This window comes from Haliotis rufescens, unplaced genomic scaffold (genome assembly GCF_023055435.1).
Source record: "Haliotis rufescens isolate VD_foot unplaced genomic scaffold, xgHalRufe1.0.p SCAF_1, whole genome shotgun sequence".
Classification (NCBI taxonomy): Eukaryota; Metazoa; Mollusca; class Gastropoda; order Lepetellida; family Haliotidae; genus Haliotis; species Haliotis rufescens.
In genome coordinates, this window is record NW_025963779.1 from 53,771,162 (window position 1) to 53,791,823 (window position 20,662).

The window sequence follows — 20,662 nt, forward strand, 5'->3', positions numbered from 1 at the left end:
TGTATACATGTATGTGCACATGCGTGAGTGATTGTATTGCTAAGAAATATGCGCCATGTAAATACGGACAAGTGGTATTCACACACAGCTGGATAGAACCGATCAGGTGAAAAGCGAAGGGGTCTTGTCTAGAGCGTACGTGCATTCCTTGCAAGTATGGTTTAGTTTCAAAATCCAGTTTATTTCCCGGGTAACTCACTTGTATGTAGGGGGGTGGGGGTGGCATGGTCGTCCCTTGGGCATGCCGGAAACCTGTGATCGTGGGCTCGAATCCCAGTTCGCCCTGATCATGTTTCTAGGTTTATCAGCACCGTACCATTCTCGTGGGTTTCACCAAAGGGGTAAATTTCTAACGCCTTCGTCACTTCTGGCTTTCCTCCCACATCAAGCTGACACGCCCTATATAACTGAAAAACTGTTCAAAGCGGCGTTAAACCAACTCAATCATTTTTATTCTATAATCCAATCTATCGATTGTCTTATTGGGACTCTTGATACTACTGACATCATAATGACACAGGAAATGGGCACTAGACAGTTATTATAATATATATTATAATTATAGTTTTTCGATTGAAGATAACACGGTTATTCAGGGCCCGTTTCACAAAGCGATCCTAGTTCTACGATTATCGCAACACCTGTACTGTAACGTTGACTTACGGCAGTTGCAGAGCTGAAATGGACTCCTGAAAGGGAGCAATAGTGTTTCGAGACAGATACTGTGTGACAAATAGATTTGTTTGTTTGTTTGTTGTTAAACGCCGCACTCAGCAATATTCCAGCTATATGACGGCGGTCTGTAAATATAATCGAGTCTGGTCCACACAATCCAGTGATTGACATCATGAGCATCGATCCACGCAATTGGGATCGATGACATGCATCAACCAAGTCAGCGAGCCTGACCACCCGATCCCGTCAGTCGCCTGTTACGACAAGCAGTGTCGCCTTTTATGGCAAGTATGGGTTACTGAAGATCTATTTTACCCAGGATCTTCTCGGGGTGTGACAAATAGATAAACGCCTGAATGCATTACGGGTATGTGAACGGATATCCAAACGGGTATACACAATTGTTACTCATATTGCAGGGGGTGACATGTGCTTGACCTTACGAGCGAAACGCTCTAGTTCCCTCTTAAACATTACGCTGAGACACGCTGGGTAGATGGTGACAAGAAATTAACCAATAAGGATTGACAAGGAAGTAAAATGCACATCCAGGGTTTTGAGTGTTCTGTTGTTTTGCATGTCAGATATCAAGCCATGGTTTGATGCAACACTGAAACAATCAAGAGCCATGATTTTACAGTACATGATTGTTGTGTGTGGTTTGTTACCCTGGATAGCCACTGGTCAAGGTAATATGACTTTTTCACTGCACACTTTGTCCCAAATTGAGCATCAAATGTATCGGACTTAAGAAGGAGGCTGCCATAATTTATTTACGAATTGCATTCCTTTCACCCGTGGTGAGAAAAATAATCATAAAGTAATGAAATATTTTGCACAGATATGTTTAAGAACTACTGCATGATAATGTCACGTGATGTTCCCATTTGCATGCACACAGTTTATAGCATTTACCGATGTAACTGATATTACCTAGAATTTGACATATTTAGAAGAGTCAGACAAAAGCATGGTAAACATGTGTTTTTGGATACGTTTTCATAACAAGAAACTGCCTTGACCAAGGCATAACCCAAGTTTACTTTGGTTGATCAGTTTTAGCACATTAGTAACTGATCTGCGTCATACGACTGTTGACCTAAGTGGCTCCTTGGGGTGCAGTACTCTCAGTGAGCCTCCAAGTAACGATCTCGTTAAAGCTATTTGGTTTCATTTATTGATTCAATCACGAATAAAAACATCTTGATGCATATAATTAACTAGGTATTGATAGTATATATGTATCATTATATGCGTCAGGAAAATTCAGCTGTCGTTTGTTGACATAAATGCATGTCAGTTTGATGTTCTACACTATATTTTGAACGTTTTGGTCGTTTTACATGCATTACATAGAAAAGCGATAGTGATGAGCAATCAAACACTTGTTTACCTTTCATAGATGTGTGTTATAGCAATATACATGGCTGTTGTGTTTCTCCTTCTCTTGGCAGCCATTTTGTATAACATCTAATGTTGCATTTTATGTGGTTTATTTCGTGTACTGGCCAAAGTTATAATTGATTAAACACTGGTTAACTTGGGTTGAATCTCGTCAACCTTGTCAACCATGCACTTGAGTACTTGATATGGAACGTGGGTTAATTTTATACAACCAGTAAATAGTAGTTCTCTCTCTCTGCCCATAGATATATAGAGGTTATCACGCGAGTGTGTTTGGGGATGGTAAATATCCTGCATTAGGAATAAACATTGTATTTAGCGAGCCTTGGCGAGCTAAATACATAGTGTTTATTCCTAATACAGGATATTTATCATCCCCAAACACACAAGCGTGATAACCTCTTTATCATATAATGTCATTCTTTAATTCTGTGCTTTAAAATCGCTTTCCCTCTCTCACAAACATTACCGAAACATTGCGAGTTTTCCTGGAATGCGCGCATTAATATTTATTACGTCACAGGGTAAGTGATGTGTCAGTAGGACTGTGACAGTAGCCAATATAGTTCCAACTGAAATCTGTTTCATATACAGTGGCGAAGCAACTTATACGCAAAACAACAGTTGTTTTTAATTGCCTTTCGTGGCAATCCATCGGTCTGTCCGCTAGAGTAACTGCCCTTTGTCAAAGGGAAGCTACTCTAACCCTAGTCTATGAGTCACGGCCACGGTCAGACGTTGTTGACAGTCGGTCTGTCCTTTCATAACGTTAAGAAGTGTAGTCAGATGTACACACAGCGACAAATCGAAACAAGGTAACAGTTCAAACATATTTCGGCCGAATCCAACCATTTTGATTTGTGGAGAAGGTTTTAAGCCACAGAGATCTACAAGCACAGATATGGCTACTGATCCCGCTTGGCTAGGCCTCGTGCCCTCGCAAAATTGTTTCGAAATTTATATCTCGAAAGTTGCCAAAACATATAAAATGCCTTAGCTACGTCACGGTTAGACACTGATTTTCAGTATATTAGACTGTTCGTTTGATAATGATAGCAATTATCCCTGTAGTTTATCCAGATTCACGATGGTTAATTCTGACTCGATCGCCGAATGACGAGGGCGACGCCATGTTTGTTTATAAACAGTGAAAGTAGTCCTACTTGACCTTTGGTATTTGCATCTCTCCGCATATGACCCCAACGGATATCGTTTTTATCCGTTGGCTTTATCCTGCCGAGAAACCTACCCATTATATGATAAGTTATATATCTACACAGGATCAGGATAATCTGTCAAAAATGTTGGACTTTCTCATTGATAAAATCTATTGGAAATAATACAGTTATAAATGGCATTAATTTGGGTAAGATCGAATTCCTCAAACAACAGTTTGCAGACAATACAAGATGTATATTAGACGGGTCTGAACGCAGTACTTCAAGTACCCATTTTTCAAGGGTCTTTTTTGACCGAAAGTAAATATTGATAAGACACAGCTAATTTGCATAGGGTCAAAAGTAAATATATCCAGAATGAAACAATAGCCATAGGGGAATCTAAACTGGGCCTTAGGTCGTTATAATGACGTATCCTTTTGGTGCACTGAGGATACTAAGCTCCAGTGGTTTCAATATAACTAACAGTAGATTATTCAAAATTGTAAATGTAGACAATATTGTTACATGTAACCTTTGTGATAAAGGCTTGTTTTTGGTATTCATGCCATAAAAACTCTTTTTGTGACATGGAAGTCACTGTTTTTTCTGTTTGTAAAAACGATATGAAATGCAACAAATATAAAATGACACATAAAATATTCCCTGCTTCTGATTTATTCACCTGAAATAGAAATTAAAGATGCATAAATATTCAGATTGGCAAAAAAAACTATCCACAAGATGATGCAGCTCAAGACTTTGGTGTCTACATTTCACTTTTTCACTGTAACTTTTGCGGTACATCGAACATGCTCTTTCGACGAAAATTTCGAAGAGCGTCTTTCGAGTTTTCCTCAAAAGGGTTACAGCATTGAAGACCTTAGTAAAGCTTTAAAAGGTTTTATGATAGACATGTGGACATTTCCAAATTTGCCTGAATCTATTACCTATTTTGACTATGTTAACGTGTTTGTTTAATTGAAAACTTGACTCGCCTTTGTATGTGTTTTTGACGGGTGACATCAACGGAGCAGGTTTCATGAATGAATAAATGTGATTCATAAACACATGCTTATGATATCGGAATCGTAAATCGAGTCTTCTCTTAGCAGAGATTTTTTATGATTACTTTTATTGGAGAAATGAACTAAAGGGGAATGCAGCTGAAAAGAAAGAGCCTCTGTGAACATACAGCATTTTCTATTCAAATCTTACATAATAAAGGGGTTGAAAAAATCAAGTCAATTTTCCTTCCATCTACAGATGAGTTTGGTATATATTTCTTCCTACAATTGGTAAAACGTTTGGAAGCGTGATAAACTGTGTGACGCTGGACATTATTATTGTGAGATCGTGTTTGTTTTGTGAGACAAAATGATCTCCATTCCTACTATAGTTGAACTGAAATTGAAACTATCACATGTCTCTATCATCTGAGTACGTTTGTGAAAAGTACTTTATTTTTTTATTTTACTCAGACGAATTTGGACATGTGATATGCTTCTTGAATTTACAATGGAGAAAAGTATGTAGTGAAAGCGACTAGATTAATAGAGCTTTGTGTTGAGATAAAGTCTATATTCTTTAAAACGGTGTACTTTCATACGAATATGAAGATTTGACTTTTCATCACTGCGAAACAAAATATGTCTACCATGTCTATTGTCCAGGATAGTATGTGTAGTACATGTAAATGAGCTTAGTAATCAACTCCGAACACAATGTGCTATCTCAGATAGCGATGTCTTAGAATGTCTCATGTTACATGTTGTCCTCTGTTTCGACTAAACACTGGATCTTATCGATATGGGCGAATACGTGTAAGGTCACTGAGCGAAAATTCAACATTTTCATAGATGGCAATGTCAGGTGGTGCCATGGAGAACCCTAGTAATCTACCAAGTACCAAACACTACACACAAACAGGGAGTCTCTGCAAGTCAACTCTCCACTATGACGCCACGTCACGTGATGACAACTCTGCTCATTCACTTTCGGTAGTTTCCGGAATACGATTAGGTTGTAAAGTTGTTTTTGTCGCAAATGTTGCTTTTTGAATTTTTTCCTTCAAAATATAATATTATACTTAATAAACTGTTTGATATGCTTTATTAATTATTTAATCTCATATTTATAGTTCACTGTAAATCTGCTTTAAGAGGTTTGGGTTTTTTACCACAGGCCATGCATCCGGGTTAGAATAGGTCTTCAGCAACCCATGCTTGCCGTAACAGGCGACTAACGGGATCGGGTGGTCAGGCTCGTGATGCATGTCATCGATTCCCATTTGCATGGATCGATGTTCATAATATCAATCACTGGATTGTCTGGTCCAGTCTTGATTATTTACAGACCGCCGTCATATAGCTAAACTATTGCTGAGTGAGGCATTAAACAAACAAACAAAACAACATGGCACGCAAGTAAACTGTAATCCAAAAAAGACCCAATGTATATGTACGGTTTGATGATAATACCATTGCCAAATAGATTCTTATAATTCAAACTGCATCGTTCATATTCAAGGCAGATACATGTTTTTGATCCACCCTCCCCTTCTGGATCAGCCTCTGCTTATTCTACATCTTCATCTGTTAATGTGGCCCAGTCGTCTAAGGTGCCGCGATTCGCTGTGTAGAGTTGCGTCCCCTGGGCACGCCAGAAACCTATGATTGTGGGTTCGAATCCCGGTTCGCCCAGATTATGTTTCTAGGTTTGTCAGCACCATACCCGTGCTCGTGGGTTTCACCGAAGTGGCAAACGTCCGAGACCTGCATCACTTCGGGCTTTCCTTCCACATTAAGCTGACACGCCGTGATATAACTGGAATACTGTTAAAAGCGGCGTTAACCCAACTAACCCACTCACTCATATTTAATTGTGTCATCTGTAATCAGTATATGATTTATATGATCTACTAGTATATAAATTTGGGTATTGTTTTGTGTGTGTGTTATATTGAAAATTCCAACTGCGCAAACACGTGATATGCTTTTTTCTTAAGTTTGAACCCTTTAAATCGAGGTGAACTTATAAAGTCCACGCGCAGTTTATCCTTTTTTAACGACCTGACGCAGCAACTCATTATGCCAAGGACTGTCAAAAGTAAATGAAAATGAGTCCTTACTTTTATGACTCTCAAACTGCTTGTCTATTTATATCTATCATGAAAATAATTCCAATTTTCTTGCATTTTGACCATAAAAACACTGTCCTCCATGTCTTGGTCGCTCTCAAAAGTGTGTATTTGTGTATGTATGAGTGTTCGTGTGTGTGCGTGTTCGTGTGTGTGTGTGTGTGTGTTCGTGTGTGTGTGTGTGCGTGCGTGCGTGCGTGCGTGCGTGCGCTCCTGTCTGTGTCTGTTTGTGCGTCTATGTGCGTGTGCGTGCGTGCGTGCGTGCGCACGCGTCTGTCTATGTGCGTGCGGGGATGAGGACAAATGGTCGGGCCCTAACAATATTCATATGCGTGTCCTCAGCTGAGTCTCCGCAGCTCGTGGTCCTGCTGACCGATCTGGGTAAGACGGGAGAACTTGGGTTTCTTCACAAGATCAACCTGCATGATTGGGACACTGGCGCCCTCAACATCGCAAACATGCTGCGGCCCACGGCTATAGATGTCGACAGGACACGCCATCACGTCTACTGGACTGATGTCAGAACCTATCAAATACGACGAGCAGACTTAGACGGAGGAAATAATCAGCTGATGGCCTCGTTAAACACATGTAAATATGTTTGTTGCATTTATTCTATATGTAAACTACACAATTGGTGCTCTGTTTTTCGTAACCGGATCACCCTGACATCAACAATGTGAGCTTAATGTGTAATGTTTTGTCGCAAAACTGTTTGCAATAGTTAGCATCACTGTATGATCTTTAAAAAAAGATAAAAACCATGACATTGCTGTATTTCATCTTTTTCAAATCAAAGTAGTTTTGTGTTATTTACACACTCTTTTAAATCGAACGTTCTTAGCACAATGTCCTCTGTGGTTTATCAAGTGAACAGATTCATATTTTGGAAATTTAAAACTTTTGATCCATCGGGAATTACTGTCTGTATTTTTACCACATAATTAACTGAATAAACTACTGTATGTAAATTTGATCTTGGTATGATTCACGCTGTGACTCGTGTTGCGTGATCCTATCCGATACTATATGCATGATTTTTGTGAAAAAGAATAATCTGAGCCCCATTAGGCTGGAAAGAAAAGGTTGTTCTTAGATTTTACATACAACAAATGCGAAAAAAACATTTTTGGCTCATCCCTACAGAGAAAACAACTCTATCTTGTGAAGCCACACACACCCCTGAACAGCTGGTCCCTTAATTTGTATTGCAGTATACTGCAATTAATATTTTCATGCTTTTCACTGTTAATGTAATCCTTTGGCTGTCGTTAATGAAGTGACATGCCATTAGCAGCATCGAACCCAGAGGGGATAACACTGGACAGCCAGACCCGGCAGGTGTTCTACACGGACGCTGGAGCCGACATCGTCGCCCGCATCGAGATGGACAGTTTACAGTCGACCGTCATCGTAAGCACCGGCCTCGATAAACCAATGGGGATTGTTGCCGACACGAACTACAAGTAAGACCGCAACAAGAGATTATTAGGTCATTAAATATCCGGTATATGTCAGTGAAAATGTGTTACAGAGAATGGTAATGCCGATCTGATTGGTGTATGCCTGGTGTATGTCAGGTTTATTTGTCAATGTGTTACTACAAGGTGTGTGTCAGGTGTAGGTCAGGTTTATTTGTCAATGTGTTACAGAGAATTGGGACCCTGATCTCATAGATGTGTGTCAGGTGTGTGTCCGGTGTAAGCCAGGTGTAAGCCAGGTGTAAGCCAGGTGTATGTTAGGTGTTGACCAGGTGTATGTGAAGCCTATACCAGCTGTATGCCTGCTGTATGTCAAGTGTATGTATGTAAGATGCTTGTGTGTTACAGAGAATGGGGACCCTGATCTCATAGGTGCGTGTCAGGTGTGTGTCAAATGTATGTATGTAAGATGCTTGTGTGTTCAAGAATGAGGACCCTGATCTCATAGATGTGTGTCAGGTGTGTGTCAGGTGTGTGTCCGGTGTGTGTCAGGTGTAAGCCAGGTGTATGTTAGGTGTTGACCAGGTGTATGTGAAGCCTATACCAGCTGTATGCCTGCTGTATGTCAAGTGTATGTATGTAAGATGCTTGTGTGTTACAGAGAATGGGGACGCTGATCTCATAGATGTGTGTCAGGTGTGTGTCAGGTGTGTGTCAGGTGTAAGCCAGGTGTATGTTAGGTGTATACCAGGTGTATGTGAAGCCTATACCAGCTGTATGCCTGCTGTATGTCAAGTGTATGTATGTAAGATGCTTGCGTGTTACAAAGAATGGGGACGCTGATCTGATAGGTGTCAGATAATGCCCCAGGTATGGGACGTCAGCAAAAGCTTTATGACAGGTGTAGGCCAGGTATTCATGTGTTTCAGGAAGCTCTACTGGGTGAACAGAGGAAACTCGCCAAAGATCGAGACATCTGATTACAATGGAGCCGCAAGGGCAACTTTGGTTTCGTCTGGACTTGCACAACCCAACGGTATCACCATTGACCAAAAGGGTGAGACTTGTCACCACTATTATCACAACGTTAGATCCACAATAAATGAACATTTTGATACCTCATATTTAGTCGGAAGCTAAGGTTAAAAGGGGGATCGGGTGGCACATTGTGTGTCATCGATCCATGGCGACATTGAGCGTTGCTGAGACTCTACACGGGCCAGGACTTCTTTGCCTTGATTCACAAAGCGACAGCCACCGTGGCTAGTTTATGTTAACATATTAGAGTTGAGACAGGCGCGGTGCTACAAGCTATTTGTGGTTCCATGCTGCGGCGTTAAAAACATTCACTCGTAAAGGTAGCTATCGAACTTCCATTTCACACACGGCTTCAGAGTAGCTTGTGTAACAAGAGCAGGGGCACTTCGGTGTTACCAGATAAATTCTTCGTTTGCGAGATAAGTTCAGTCAAGATATTGCAGAATGTGACTTATTTTGACCACGTGTTACTTTCGGTCTTTTGGTATGACTCGATGACTATCTTTTATATCCTGGATGTGTCGTTGGTCACCTGTACTGATCCCAGGCAGCTGGGTAACATGTATATTGTAGGTGGCCGCCTGTTCTGGACAGACTCAGCCGGTTACATCGAGTCCATGTTTACGAATGGCACGCAGAGGAAGAGACTCAGAAGCGAATCAGGACGACTGTTCTTCTATATTTCCCATTTCAATGGCTTCCTATATTACACCGTGAGGAAGGAAAGGTAACAAAAGTATATATTATTCAATTATAAAGATTGAAAACACAGCGGGTATATCTCTTGCATATAATAACGCAGGGTATGGCTATGTAAAGCAAATAATTAGGATTAATAGAAATTAAATATAGATATATATATATATATATATATATTTTGGTTGCAGGTCATTCTTCCAGCTACACGAAGATGGGTTGTATATGAACATCAAGCTCACAGCGTCAGGAGTCTACCTACCGCTAGGTATCCACGTGTATTCCCCGAACGTGAATGCAACAGAACTAGGTACACATTGTATTCCTAAATAGAAGTCACTCAACTCTCCACAGCTGAAAAGGGTTGTGGTGATTGGTTGGTTTGTTGTTTAACGCCGCACTCAGCAATATTTCAGCCATATGACGACGGTCTGTAAATAATCGAGTCTGGACCAGACAATCCAGTGTTTGTCATCACGCAATTTGCATCGATGACATGCTTCAACCAAGTGAGCAAGCTTGATCACCCGAGTAGTGGTGAAATGCTGGGTTGTGGTGAAGAATTGCTGGGTGATAGTGAAAAGCGGATGGTAGATGCTGGGTGCTGGTGAGTAGTGGATGGTAGATGCTGGGTGGTAGTGAGTGGTGGATGGTAGATGCTGGGTGATAAGAGTAGTGGATGGTAGATACTGGGTGGTGAGTAGTGGATGGTAGATGCTGGGTGGTGGTGAGTGGTGGATGGTAGATGCTGGGTGATAAGAGAAGCAGATAGTTGATACTGGGTGGTGGTGAGTGGTGGATGGTAGATGCTGGGTGATAAGAGTAGTGGATGGTAGATACTGGGTGGTGAGTAGTGGATGGTAGATGCTGGGTGGTGGTGAGTGGTGGATGGTAGATGCTGGGTGATAAGAGAAGCAGATAGTTGATACTGGGTGGTGGTGAGTGGTGGGTGGTAGATGCTGGGTGGTGGTGAGTAGTGGATGGTAGATGCTGGGTGGTGGTGAGTAGTGGATGGTAGATGATTGGTGGTGGTGAGTGGTGGGTGGTAGATGCTGGGTGGTGGTGAGTAGTGGATGGTAGATACTGGGTGGTGGTGAGTAGTGGATGGTAGATGCTGGGTGGTGGTGAGTAGTGGATGGTAGATGCTGGGTGGTGGTGAGTGGTGGATGGTAGATGCTGGGTGGTGGTGAGTGGTGGATGGTAGATGCTGGGTGGTGGTGAGTAGTGGATGGTAGATACTGGGTGGTGGTGAGTAGTGGATGGTAGATGCTGGGTGGTGGTGAGTAGTGGATGGTAGATGCTGGGTGGTGGTGAGTGGTGGATGGTAGATGCTGGGTGGTGGTGAGTAGTGGATGGTAGATGCTGGGTGGTAGTGAGTGGTGGATGGTAGATGCTGGGTGATAAGAGTAGTGGATGGTAGATACTGGGTGGTGAGTAGTGGATGGTAGATGCTGGGTGGTGGTGAGTGGTGGATGGTAGATGCTGGGTGATAAGAGAAGCAGATAGTTGATACTGGGTGGTGGTGAGTGGTGGATGGTAGATGCTGGGTGATAAGAGTAGTGGATGGTAGATACTGGGTGGTGAGTAGTGGATGGTAGATGCTGGGTGGTGGTGAGTGGTGGATGGTAGATGCTGGGTGATAAGAGAAGCAGATAGTTGATACTGGGTGGTGGTGAGTGGTGGGTGGTAGATGCTGGGTGGTGGTGAGTAGTGGATGGTAGATGCTGGGTGGTGGTGAGTAGTGGATGGTAGATGATTGGTGGTGGTGAGTGGTGGGTGGTAGATGCTGGGTGGTGGTGAGTAGTGGATGGTAGATACTGGGTGGTGGTGAGTAGTGGATGGTAGATGCTGGGTGGTGGTGAGTAGTGGATGGTAGATGCTGGGTGGTGGTGAGTGGTGGATGGTAGATGCTGGGTGGTGGTGAGTGGTGGATGGTAGATGCTGGGTGGTGGTGAGTAGTGGATGGTAGATACTGGGTGGTGGTGAGTAGTGGATGGTAGATGCTGGGTGGTGGTGAGTAGTGGATGGTAGATGCTGGGTGGTGGTGAGTGGTGGATGGTAGATGCTGGGTGGTGGTGAGTAGTGGATGGTAGATGCTGGGTGGTGGTGAGTGGTGGATGGTAGATGCTGGGTGGTGGTGAGTAGTGGATGGTAGATGCTGGGTGGTGGTGAGTGGTGGATGGTAGATGCTGGGTGGTGGTGAGTAGTGGATGGTAGATGCTGGGTGGTAGTGAGTAGTGGATGGTAGATGCTGGCTGGTGAGTAGTGGATGGTAGATGCTGGGTGATAAGAGAAGCAGATAGTTGATACTGGGTGGTGGTGAGTGGTGGGTGGTAGATGCTGGGTGGTGGTGAGTAGTGGATGGTAGATGCTGGGTGGTGGTGAGTAGTGGATGGTAGATGCTGGGTGGTGGTGAGTAGTGGATGGTAGATGCTGGGTGGTGAGTAGTGGATGGTAGATACTGGGTGGTGAGTAGTGGATGGTAGATATTGGGTGGTGGTGATTAGTGGGTGGTAGATGCTAGGTGGTGGTGATAAGTGGATGGTAGGTGATGGGGTTCTCGGTGGTGTACGATTACTGATTGAAAGTGGATGATTGGTGATAAATGGTGGCTGTTAAGTGATAAATATAATCTTCGAAAAAAGAAACGCTAAGCCAGATTTGTGTGAGGTTGGAAAATACATTTATACGAGGAACCGTAGTCGGTACAAGGTATTGAGCCAACATGTTGTGGAGAGAACACTTGGTGATTGTAGTCATCTCGGTTATCGGTACAAAGGAAATGTCCAAGGTGAAGGTCAGCTACCATCAATAACGCGTATGTCCCCCGTTGGAATCGATAGCGGCCTGACATCTCCTGCCCATGGAAGAAACGAGTATGCGAATCACATCCTGGGGAATGTTAGTCCACTCGGCCTGCAACGCAAAGGCCAACTGCTGAAACGTCTGGGGTTGTGGTTGACGTCGGCGTAGCCGTCTATCCATTTTATCCCACGGGTGCTCTATCGGGTTCAAATCCGGGGATCTGGAGGGCAAGGGGAGAACGTTGTTATTGTGTAGACAGGCTCTTGTGATCCGTGTCGCATGCGATCGAGCATTGTCCTGCTGGAATACACTGTTGTTGTTGGCTGAAATTGGGAGGACGTGTGGTTGGAGAATTTCGTTGATATATCATTGAGCCGTAAGATTGCCCTGGATATTGCCCATCCCCTCGACAAAGGAGAAATCTTGATTCGTCGCTTAACCAGACATCTCTCCATCGCATCGTTGAGGCCATACCCTGTGTTGACGACACCAGTGCAGTCGTTGTTGACGATGTTGTCGACTCAATATGACGCGTCGAACAAGACGTTCTGCTCGTAGACCTGCTGCTCTTAAACGGTTCCGTACGGTCTGGTCGGAGATTCTGCGCAGTCCGGGTATTTGGGATGAGGTTGAGGTGGCTGTGGTCGTCCTTTCACGTAGGTGGCGCAGTCGGATGTAGCGATCTTGGGCCGGGGTGGTTACTCTAGGTCGTCCCGACCTTGGCCGATCACGTGTTGACCCATGCTGTTGAAACCGTAGCTTGGCGCTACATTGAAGACCCTGGCGACAGCTGATCGGGATTCTCCTGCCTGCAAGCGGCCTATGACGTTGTTTCTTTGCACTTCTGTTAATCTTGGCAGGTTGTTGAACTAGGCAATCAAAAGCCCTGCACAGAGTATATATGCTAGATGTTATATGGTGGATGGTGGTTGTGAAGTTAATGAATGTTTGGTGGGGTTAGTTAGTGTAAAACTGCCAAACCAAACTCAGTTTTGACTTTGATGTTCCAGCAAAATGTATGCATTTAAACGGTACTTGAGTTTTCTTTCTACACTTGCAACCTGTTTTACAGCAACTTGTCCGGATGGTCGGTATGGACCAGCATGCACGGAGTGTGGACAATGTTCAAAGGGGGAGATCTGTGAGAAGACCATTGGCCAGTGTTTTGTAGGCTGTGCGGCTGGTTATAAGCCACGAACGTGTTCACAAGGTCAGGCTTAATACAAGTCTGTGCAAGTACAAAAGCAAATATTTATCTGGTGTTTTAAGGTTCATTCTTTCATGGTGACATCAACAAGCGCGATGAGATAATACAACGTGTTTTATATAATCTGATTTAGTTTCTTTGTTTTGCCGTAAATGCCGACTATGCTTGTCATAAGAGGCGACAAAGGGATCGGGTGGTTAGGCTCGCTGACTTGGTTGATGCATGTCGTCGACCCAATTGCGTGGATCGATGCTCATGGTGTCAATAACTGGATTGTCGAGTCCAGCCTCGATTATTTACAGACCGCCGTCATATAGCTGGAATATTGCTGAGTGCGGCGTTAAACAACAAATAAACAAACGGTTTGTTGTTTAAAGTAAAATATTCCAGCTGTTGTACGTCGGCTTGTAAACAATCGAGTCTTGACAAGACCAATCAGTGATTGATTTAATGAGCAATGCCCCATACCGCCGGGGTGCAATCATACGAATCAACTATCTCAACTTTATGACATTATGATCAACGTCCGTCGGGGTACATTGACACTGAATCAATCAAGGCATGGAGCCTGACTATCAGATCAATTTAGTCGCCTCTTGTGACAACCTTGGTTGCTCGGGGACTATTCTAACCAGGAATACCCTCCAGGCATCAATACTGACAACCGTTCTCAGAAACACCCACAGCCAATCAATATGTACCCTACCCAGAATGTTTCAATTCTGAACCCAAATGTTGTTCAGCATCAGTAAAGCATATCTTATGTCCATTCCACGTAACAGTACATTGTTTATATTGCAGAGTGCGACCCTGGCTTCTTTGGTGAAAACTGCAAATCACCTTGTTCCAAGTGCCGGACCGGAACTTCGTGTGACCACGTGACTGGCAAGTGCCCGGATGGATGTCAGACCGGATGGGAAGGAGACTTATGTAATGTTGGTAAGACGATAGAGATGTGACGTAAAACTTGTGTCAAATGTCACAGTGAGAAACACTGACGAGATCTACATGTATATATATTTGTTTCAAGTCGGAAGTGTCAGTTAAAATAATTACATGTATTACTGTAGAGGGAAGGGGACACCGTAAAAAAGACACATTTCATTACTTTAATCAGAACGTTGGATTCTTGCGCTTAATGGTTCCAGTATATTTCATTCAAGTCATTCAGTGATAGTGTTGTCTTCATATTTAATTTTTCTTATATTAGTAATTAATTATGTAACTTAAAGAGCTTGTTAAATGAAAAATCTATGACTTACCAGGTTGCTGTTTTTCCAAAATGTAAGTAGCTATAAACACACTATTTGCCACGAAATTTGCAATAAGACTTGTTCAACTTTAACCCTGGAACGGGTCAGGCAGATGCTGAATGTGCCTCTGTGTTGTCTGTTTTCAGAATCAGAATCTGGACATGAAGGGGGCCTTTCAATGGGTACATCATTTCTTACAACGGGTAAACTGCACAGGGGCCGACCATTATATATTCTCTTGGGCAGAATAATATTATTTGTTTTCACAACACATATTTCCCTGGCCATGTCCAGATAACATTGGGTTTTCTTTAAAGTTGAGTCAAAATTACCCTTTTTCAGTATTTTGTCCTTGAACAAACATCCCCCTCAGTACAGTACAAGAACATCAAATAGTCGGTTCCTAGGGCATACCCTACACTCACTTAGTTCATACCTTATGTTCGCTTTCACACCTCATATTCACTTTGTTAACAACTTCTATTCACTTTCTTCACACTTTGTATGCACTCAGTTCACACCTTACATTCACTTAGTTCACACCTTACATTCACTTAGTTCATACCTTACATTCACTTAGTTCACACCTTACATTCACTTAGTTCATACCTTACATTCACTTAGTTCATACCTAACATTCACTTAGTTCATACCTTACATTCACTTAGTTCACACCTTACATTCACTTAGTTCATACCTTACATTCGCTTAGTTCTACCTTACATTCACTTAGTTCACACCTTACATTCACTTAGTTCTACCTTACATTCACTTAGTTCACACCTTACATTCACTCAGTTCACACCTTACATTCACTTAGTTCATACCTTACATTCACTTAGTTCACACCTCATATTCACTTAGTTCACACCTTACATTCACTTAGTTCACACCTTACATTCACTAAGTTCATACCTTACATTCACTTAGTTCACACCTTACATTCACTTAGTTCACACCTTACATTCACTCAGTTCACACCTTACATTCACTTAGTTCATACCTTACATTCACTTAGTTCACACCTCATATTCACTTAGTTCACACCTTACATTCACTTAGTTCATCTTAAATTCACTTAGTTCATACCTTACATTCACTTAGTTCACACCTTACATTCACTTAGTTCACACCTTACATTCACTTAGTTCATACCTTACATTCACTCAGTTCACACCTTACATTCACTTAGTTCACACCTTACATTCACTTAGTTCACACCTTACATTCACACCTCATATTCACTTAGTTCACACCTTACATTCACTTAGTTCATACCTTACATTCACGCCTCATATTCACACCTTACATTCACTTAGTTCACACCTCATATTCACACCTTACATTCACACCTTACATTCACTTAGTTCACACCTTACATTCACTTAGTTCATACCTTATATTCACTTAGTTCACACCTTTCATTCACTTAGTTCATACCTTATATGTTCTTAGTTCACACCTTTCATTCACTTAGTTCATACCTTATATTCACTTAGTTAACACCTTACGTTCACTTAGTTCACACCTTTCATTCACTCAGTCCACACCTTATATTCACTTAGTTCACACCTTTCATTCACTTAGTTCACACCTTATATTCACTTAGTTCACACCTTGTATCCACATAGTTCACACCTTATAGTCACTTAGTTAACACCTTGTATCCACATAGTTCACACCTTATATTCACTTAGTGCATTCTATATATTCACTTATTACATACCTTATAATACATTTATCAGCATCATTTAAATATGCAAGTCATTCAAATTATATTTTGTTTGAAATATGGTATTCACCGAAGTAACCGAGGTGTTAAACGACTTAAAAGAAAGTAATTTAACCTCCTCCATGGTCTAGAGCATCCACCCGGAGAGCGAAAGGTTGTCGGTGTCATTCCAAAAGACGTTAAAACATAGCACTTGTTGTTAACCTGCCTGGCGCTCGGCATTAAGGGGCTAAAACATGGACTGGTCGGCTCGGAGTCAGTATACTGTCTGAATGGAGTATTCATGTTAAACCTGCGGCATGGTATCTCAGTGGGCTAGCACTATAAAATCGACATTAGTCCGTACTAGTACACACGCGCGCGCGATATGTAAGTGCATCAATCAATGTGTCGTTAAACTCCATTTACATCTTAACAGTGTAACAGTAAACCCCATAAACATCTTCCATGATAATTTAGCTGAGGTGGAGACAGGGATATTTCTCGCTACACCGATTACTTATATGATGGATCTTCTTGTTCATGATTGTTTCCCGTTTTAAAACTTGAGCGGTGTGTTTGTTAAACACCGATAAGCAATGATCCAACAGATATATGTCTACAATATTTATCATATGCTGATCATATTTCAGGCCTAATCATCGGAATCGCTGCTGGAGGAGCTCTGGTCGTGGTCATCGTGGTCGTAGTCGTTGCTGTGTGTGTTGTCAAGTACGTATGCGACTGAAGGAATGATAACTGATTTTGTGCCAGTGTTAGGTTCATTGCCAATGAATGCAAAACTATACCTCAAATGTAAAATATATCAGACGTCAATGCCAGACGAGTGGGTGTATTTGTGTATTTTGTAGAATAAACTTAGCATAAAAATCGCTCAGTGGAATGGGAAAGGACCGATACCAAAGGTCATGGCGCTCCACAAGGTTGTGTATCGTCAAAATAGCTTTGTGGAACGGTACTTATTTCATATATAAAGGTGGGCGACAGTTCTTTAAAATCCTGTTGTCATTCAGTTATTTTTATACCTTACCTTATACCTTATATCTCTTCAATACCATTTTGCGTGAAAATCTGACGATACATCCATAGGAACTTTCAATCATATGTGATTTCTCTATCTCGAAAATGATAATAATCGGATTGTTCACAGTTCCAAACAATAAAACCACGCTTATACAGTGTTGTGGATATCTTAAATGTCCTGTCGTTTTTGCGCCAACAGTGTTTACAATCGAGGGTATTTGTGTTCTGTGGCGTTTTTCTTTTGCGAAGACCGAACTTTCCGAATCGAGGTGGTACACAAATGTCGCCCAATTGTTTTAGACAAGTGACTGCCACAAAAACACCGCGCATCCTTCATGCACATTGGGGCGTCCAAGTTCGCTCATGGTTCAGCTGGTGCGTCTTCCTGTGGAGGTGTCCTCGGATTGCAGAGATGTATGGTGTCGGAGTACTAGGTCTTACGATAGTGGGGTTGGGTTCACATGCAATGGTGAACGTATGGTACAGGGTTAAACCGGTTGTAGGTGGGTTCACATGCAGTCGTGAACGTGTGGTACAGGGCTAAACCGGTTGTAGGTGGGTTCACATGCAGTCGTGAACGTGCGGTACAGGGCTAAACCGGTTGTAGGTGGGTTCACATGCAATCGTGAACGTGTGGTACAGGGCTAAACCGGTTGTAGGTGGGTTCACATGCAGTCACGAACGTGTGGTACAGGGCTAAACCGGTTGTAGGTGGGTTCACATGCAATCGTGAACGTGAGGTACAGGGCTAAACCGGTTGTAGGTGGGTTCACATGCAGTCGTGAACGTGTGGTACAGGGCTAAACCGGTTGTAGGTGGGTTAACATGCAGTCGCGAACGTGTGGTACAGGGTTATACCGTTGTAGGTGGGTTAACATGCAGTCGTGAACGTGTGGTACAGGGCTAAACCGGTTGTAGGTGGGTTAACATGCAATCGTAAACATATGGTACATGGCTAAACTGGTTGTAGGTGGGTTTACACTATTCTGTTTGTCTGATGTGTTCATGGTACCATTCACTTTATTAACAGGAAACGCCGAAGGCCTAAGGTTAAAGAAGAAGGAGAAGTGTACACAGATATCGGTCCACTGGACAAAACGTTGGATGAGAACGCGTATACTCCTCTAGGGGCTAGTAGGCCCACCAACCCTTATGCTGAGATATACACTGTACCCGAGCAGTGTGCCCAGTACACTAATCCTTCCTGGTAACATTATTAGCGATGCTTTCTCTGGAGTAACAGTTTATTGTTGCCTGTAAATAGTTACCCTTGGTGCGAATATTTGTTAAAGAGGGGCTTTTTTTTTAGAATCAACCAATTAGTCGTCCTGGCAAGACTGGCTGTAGGTCACAAAATAAAAGCAATAAACATGATTCAATCGAGGCCATGCCCATCAAAAGAAAAGATGAAAGCTTAAAGCTTTATTGATCTCTGTCACCTCTGTATTTAGGGGTATTTGAATATTCACACATGCACTCTCCTCTCTCCTAACAATCATCCACGGACCATTTCATCTGCACAGAATCTTCAGTTGTAGAAGACATTGAGCAGTAACCTTAGTACAAGCAGGATACAGAACGACAACCTCCGCTTTGTTATAAAATATATTTGTTCATACCACATAGATACTGCAGATATAATTTGTATAGTTTCATGAAATAGTGGCGGAGTCAGTCTATATGGCAACTATTGCTGACAAAATGGAACAAACTAGATGAGACTAATGGTGATATCCTGTTGGAACCAGGCACTGGGTGTGTACCATGTTTACATTTTCTCATGTTTAGTTATTAGTTCTCCTGAGTCAAGTGAGCTTGTGGCTATTACTCTGTCAGTTTTGTTCATTTATACTGATCTTTCAATGCGACTACTGGTGCTTGGCAAAACCAGATCAGATCGTTTTGGTGACAGACCAGTTGCTATTCTGTAAGCATGAAGTGAGCTAGAGAGGACGGTTTAGTCTATCACCCCGTCCCTTATAAGCATGAACACATCACATGTAATGTTACTTCAAATAAGCAGAACAGAGTGTCACCAATATTAAGGATCACATGACGATGAGAATGTATCAGAACAACACTACATATTTGTCATGATTTTTTATATTGCATAAATATCCTGTTAATAAATAATAAATACTGATATATTTATCATGTTATTATCAATGAATAATATATAAATATAACTGAGAAAACATATTGTGACCGAGTCAGCAATAATTAAATAATATCACAGGCCAGTGGTTTGACAGCATGAGCACCAATCCATTCCTTTGTAGTACAGTTAGAGACCAACCATTTGATATTCTTGAGGGGTTGCGGATGGGATTTTATTGAAAATATTAAAGTGGCCCAAAAATTCTTGAAAACTATTAATTAATGGGCCACTTTAATATTTTATGCTTTTGAAGAAAATATGAAGTTGTCACAAAAATTACATTGCTGTAAGGTAACTTTTAGAAGAGCATATTTAGGCTCCCTACTATATAAAAGGGTCGGTCCCTTTATACAACCAATCAGATTGGTCACAAAATGTAATTCTCAGTTTAAACTGCCCTCATGGATAGAATTGGATTTTATGGTGCGTGCGTGCCACTCTCTGCAATATTCCAGCTATATATCACCTTCAGCGGTCTGTAAATAATAAGAGTTTGGACCAGACAATCCAGTGATTGACATAATGAGCATCAATCTACGCAATTTGGATATGATGACATGCATCAATCAAGTCAGCAAGCCTGACCACCCAATCCCTTTTGTCGCCTCTTACAAGCATAGTCGCCTGTTATGGCAAGCATGGGTTGCTGAAGACCACTTCTATCTCAGATCTTCACAGGTCGCGTGTGCGTGTGTGTTGTTTAATGCTGCACTCAGCAATGTTCCAACAGCCATAAATAATTGATCTGAACCAGATCAATTCAGTGATTGATAGTATGAGCTTCAATCCATGTGGTAAGCATACAATGCTGGGGACGAATTCCAACAAAGAATCCCCACAGGTAGATGTTATGGAACCCATTCTGTCCCAGGATCCACAGATAGGAAATCAATGAGCAATGGATAGGCTCAAGAAATACATCAAGACACAAACTATGTAGAGTAGAATTTCGTG

The 20,662-nt window shown here is 42.0% G+C and overlaps 1 protein-coding gene and 1 long non-coding RNA gene across 4 annotated transcripts; one reads left to right on the forward strand and one right to left on the reverse strand.

The window, feature by feature from the left end:
* Window positions 1–1,198: 1,198 nt before the first annotated feature.
* Window positions 1,199–19,693, forward strand: LOC124131309 (low-density lipoprotein receptor-related protein 4-like). 3 transcript variants are annotated; one of them, XM_046494501.2, is made up of 11 exons: window positions 1,199–1,364; window positions 6,718–6,966; window positions 7,670–7,841; window positions 8,726–8,853; window positions 9,408–9,561; window positions 9,722–9,840; window positions 13,408–13,545; window positions 14,344–14,481; window positions 14,942–14,998; window positions 17,160–17,238; window positions 18,581–19,693. In XM_046494501.2, exons 1-11 carry the CDS (start codon window positions 1,253–1,255, stop codon window positions 18,759–18,761), a joined length of 1,527 nt encoding a protein of 508 aa, XP_046350457.2. In that variant the 5' UTR covers window positions 1,199–1,252; the 3' UTR covers window positions 18,762–19,693. The 3 variants fall into 3 exon arrangements, with proteins under 3 accessions (XP_046350457.2, XP_046350459.2, XP_046350458.2); XM_046494503.2 differs by having other exon boundaries at window positions 1,201–1,364; window positions 14,942–14,977; XM_046494502.2 differs by having other exon boundaries at window positions 1,201–1,364; window positions 7,673–7,841.
* On the reverse strand, window positions 15,973–16,185 carry LOC124131310. Its single transcript, XR_006860638.2, has 3 exons — window positions 16,148–16,185; window positions 16,030–16,073; window positions 15,973–15,994 (listed from the first exon to the last, which is right to left on the reverse strand). It is a non-coding gene; the product is annotated as an uncharacterized LOC124131310 (long non-coding RNA).
* Window positions 19,694–20,662: the final 969 nt, after the last annotated feature.

What these genes read in the sequence shown, in the direction of transcription:
- LOC124131309 (XM_046494501.2), top strand. Translation starts at nt 1,253, where the DNA reads ATGTCAGATATCAAGCCATGGTTTGATGCAACACTGAAACAATCAAGA. An exon ending in GCCACGAACGTGTTCACAAG is followed by an intron (nt 13,546 to 14,343) that starts GTCAGGCTTAAT and finishes TTTATATTGCAG; the next exon opens with AGTGCGACCCTGGCTTCTTT. An exon ending in AGGAGACTTATGTAATGTTG is followed by an intron (nt 14,482 to 14,941) that starts GTAAGACGATAG and finishes GTCTGTTTTCAG; the next exon opens with AATCAGAATCTGGACATGAA.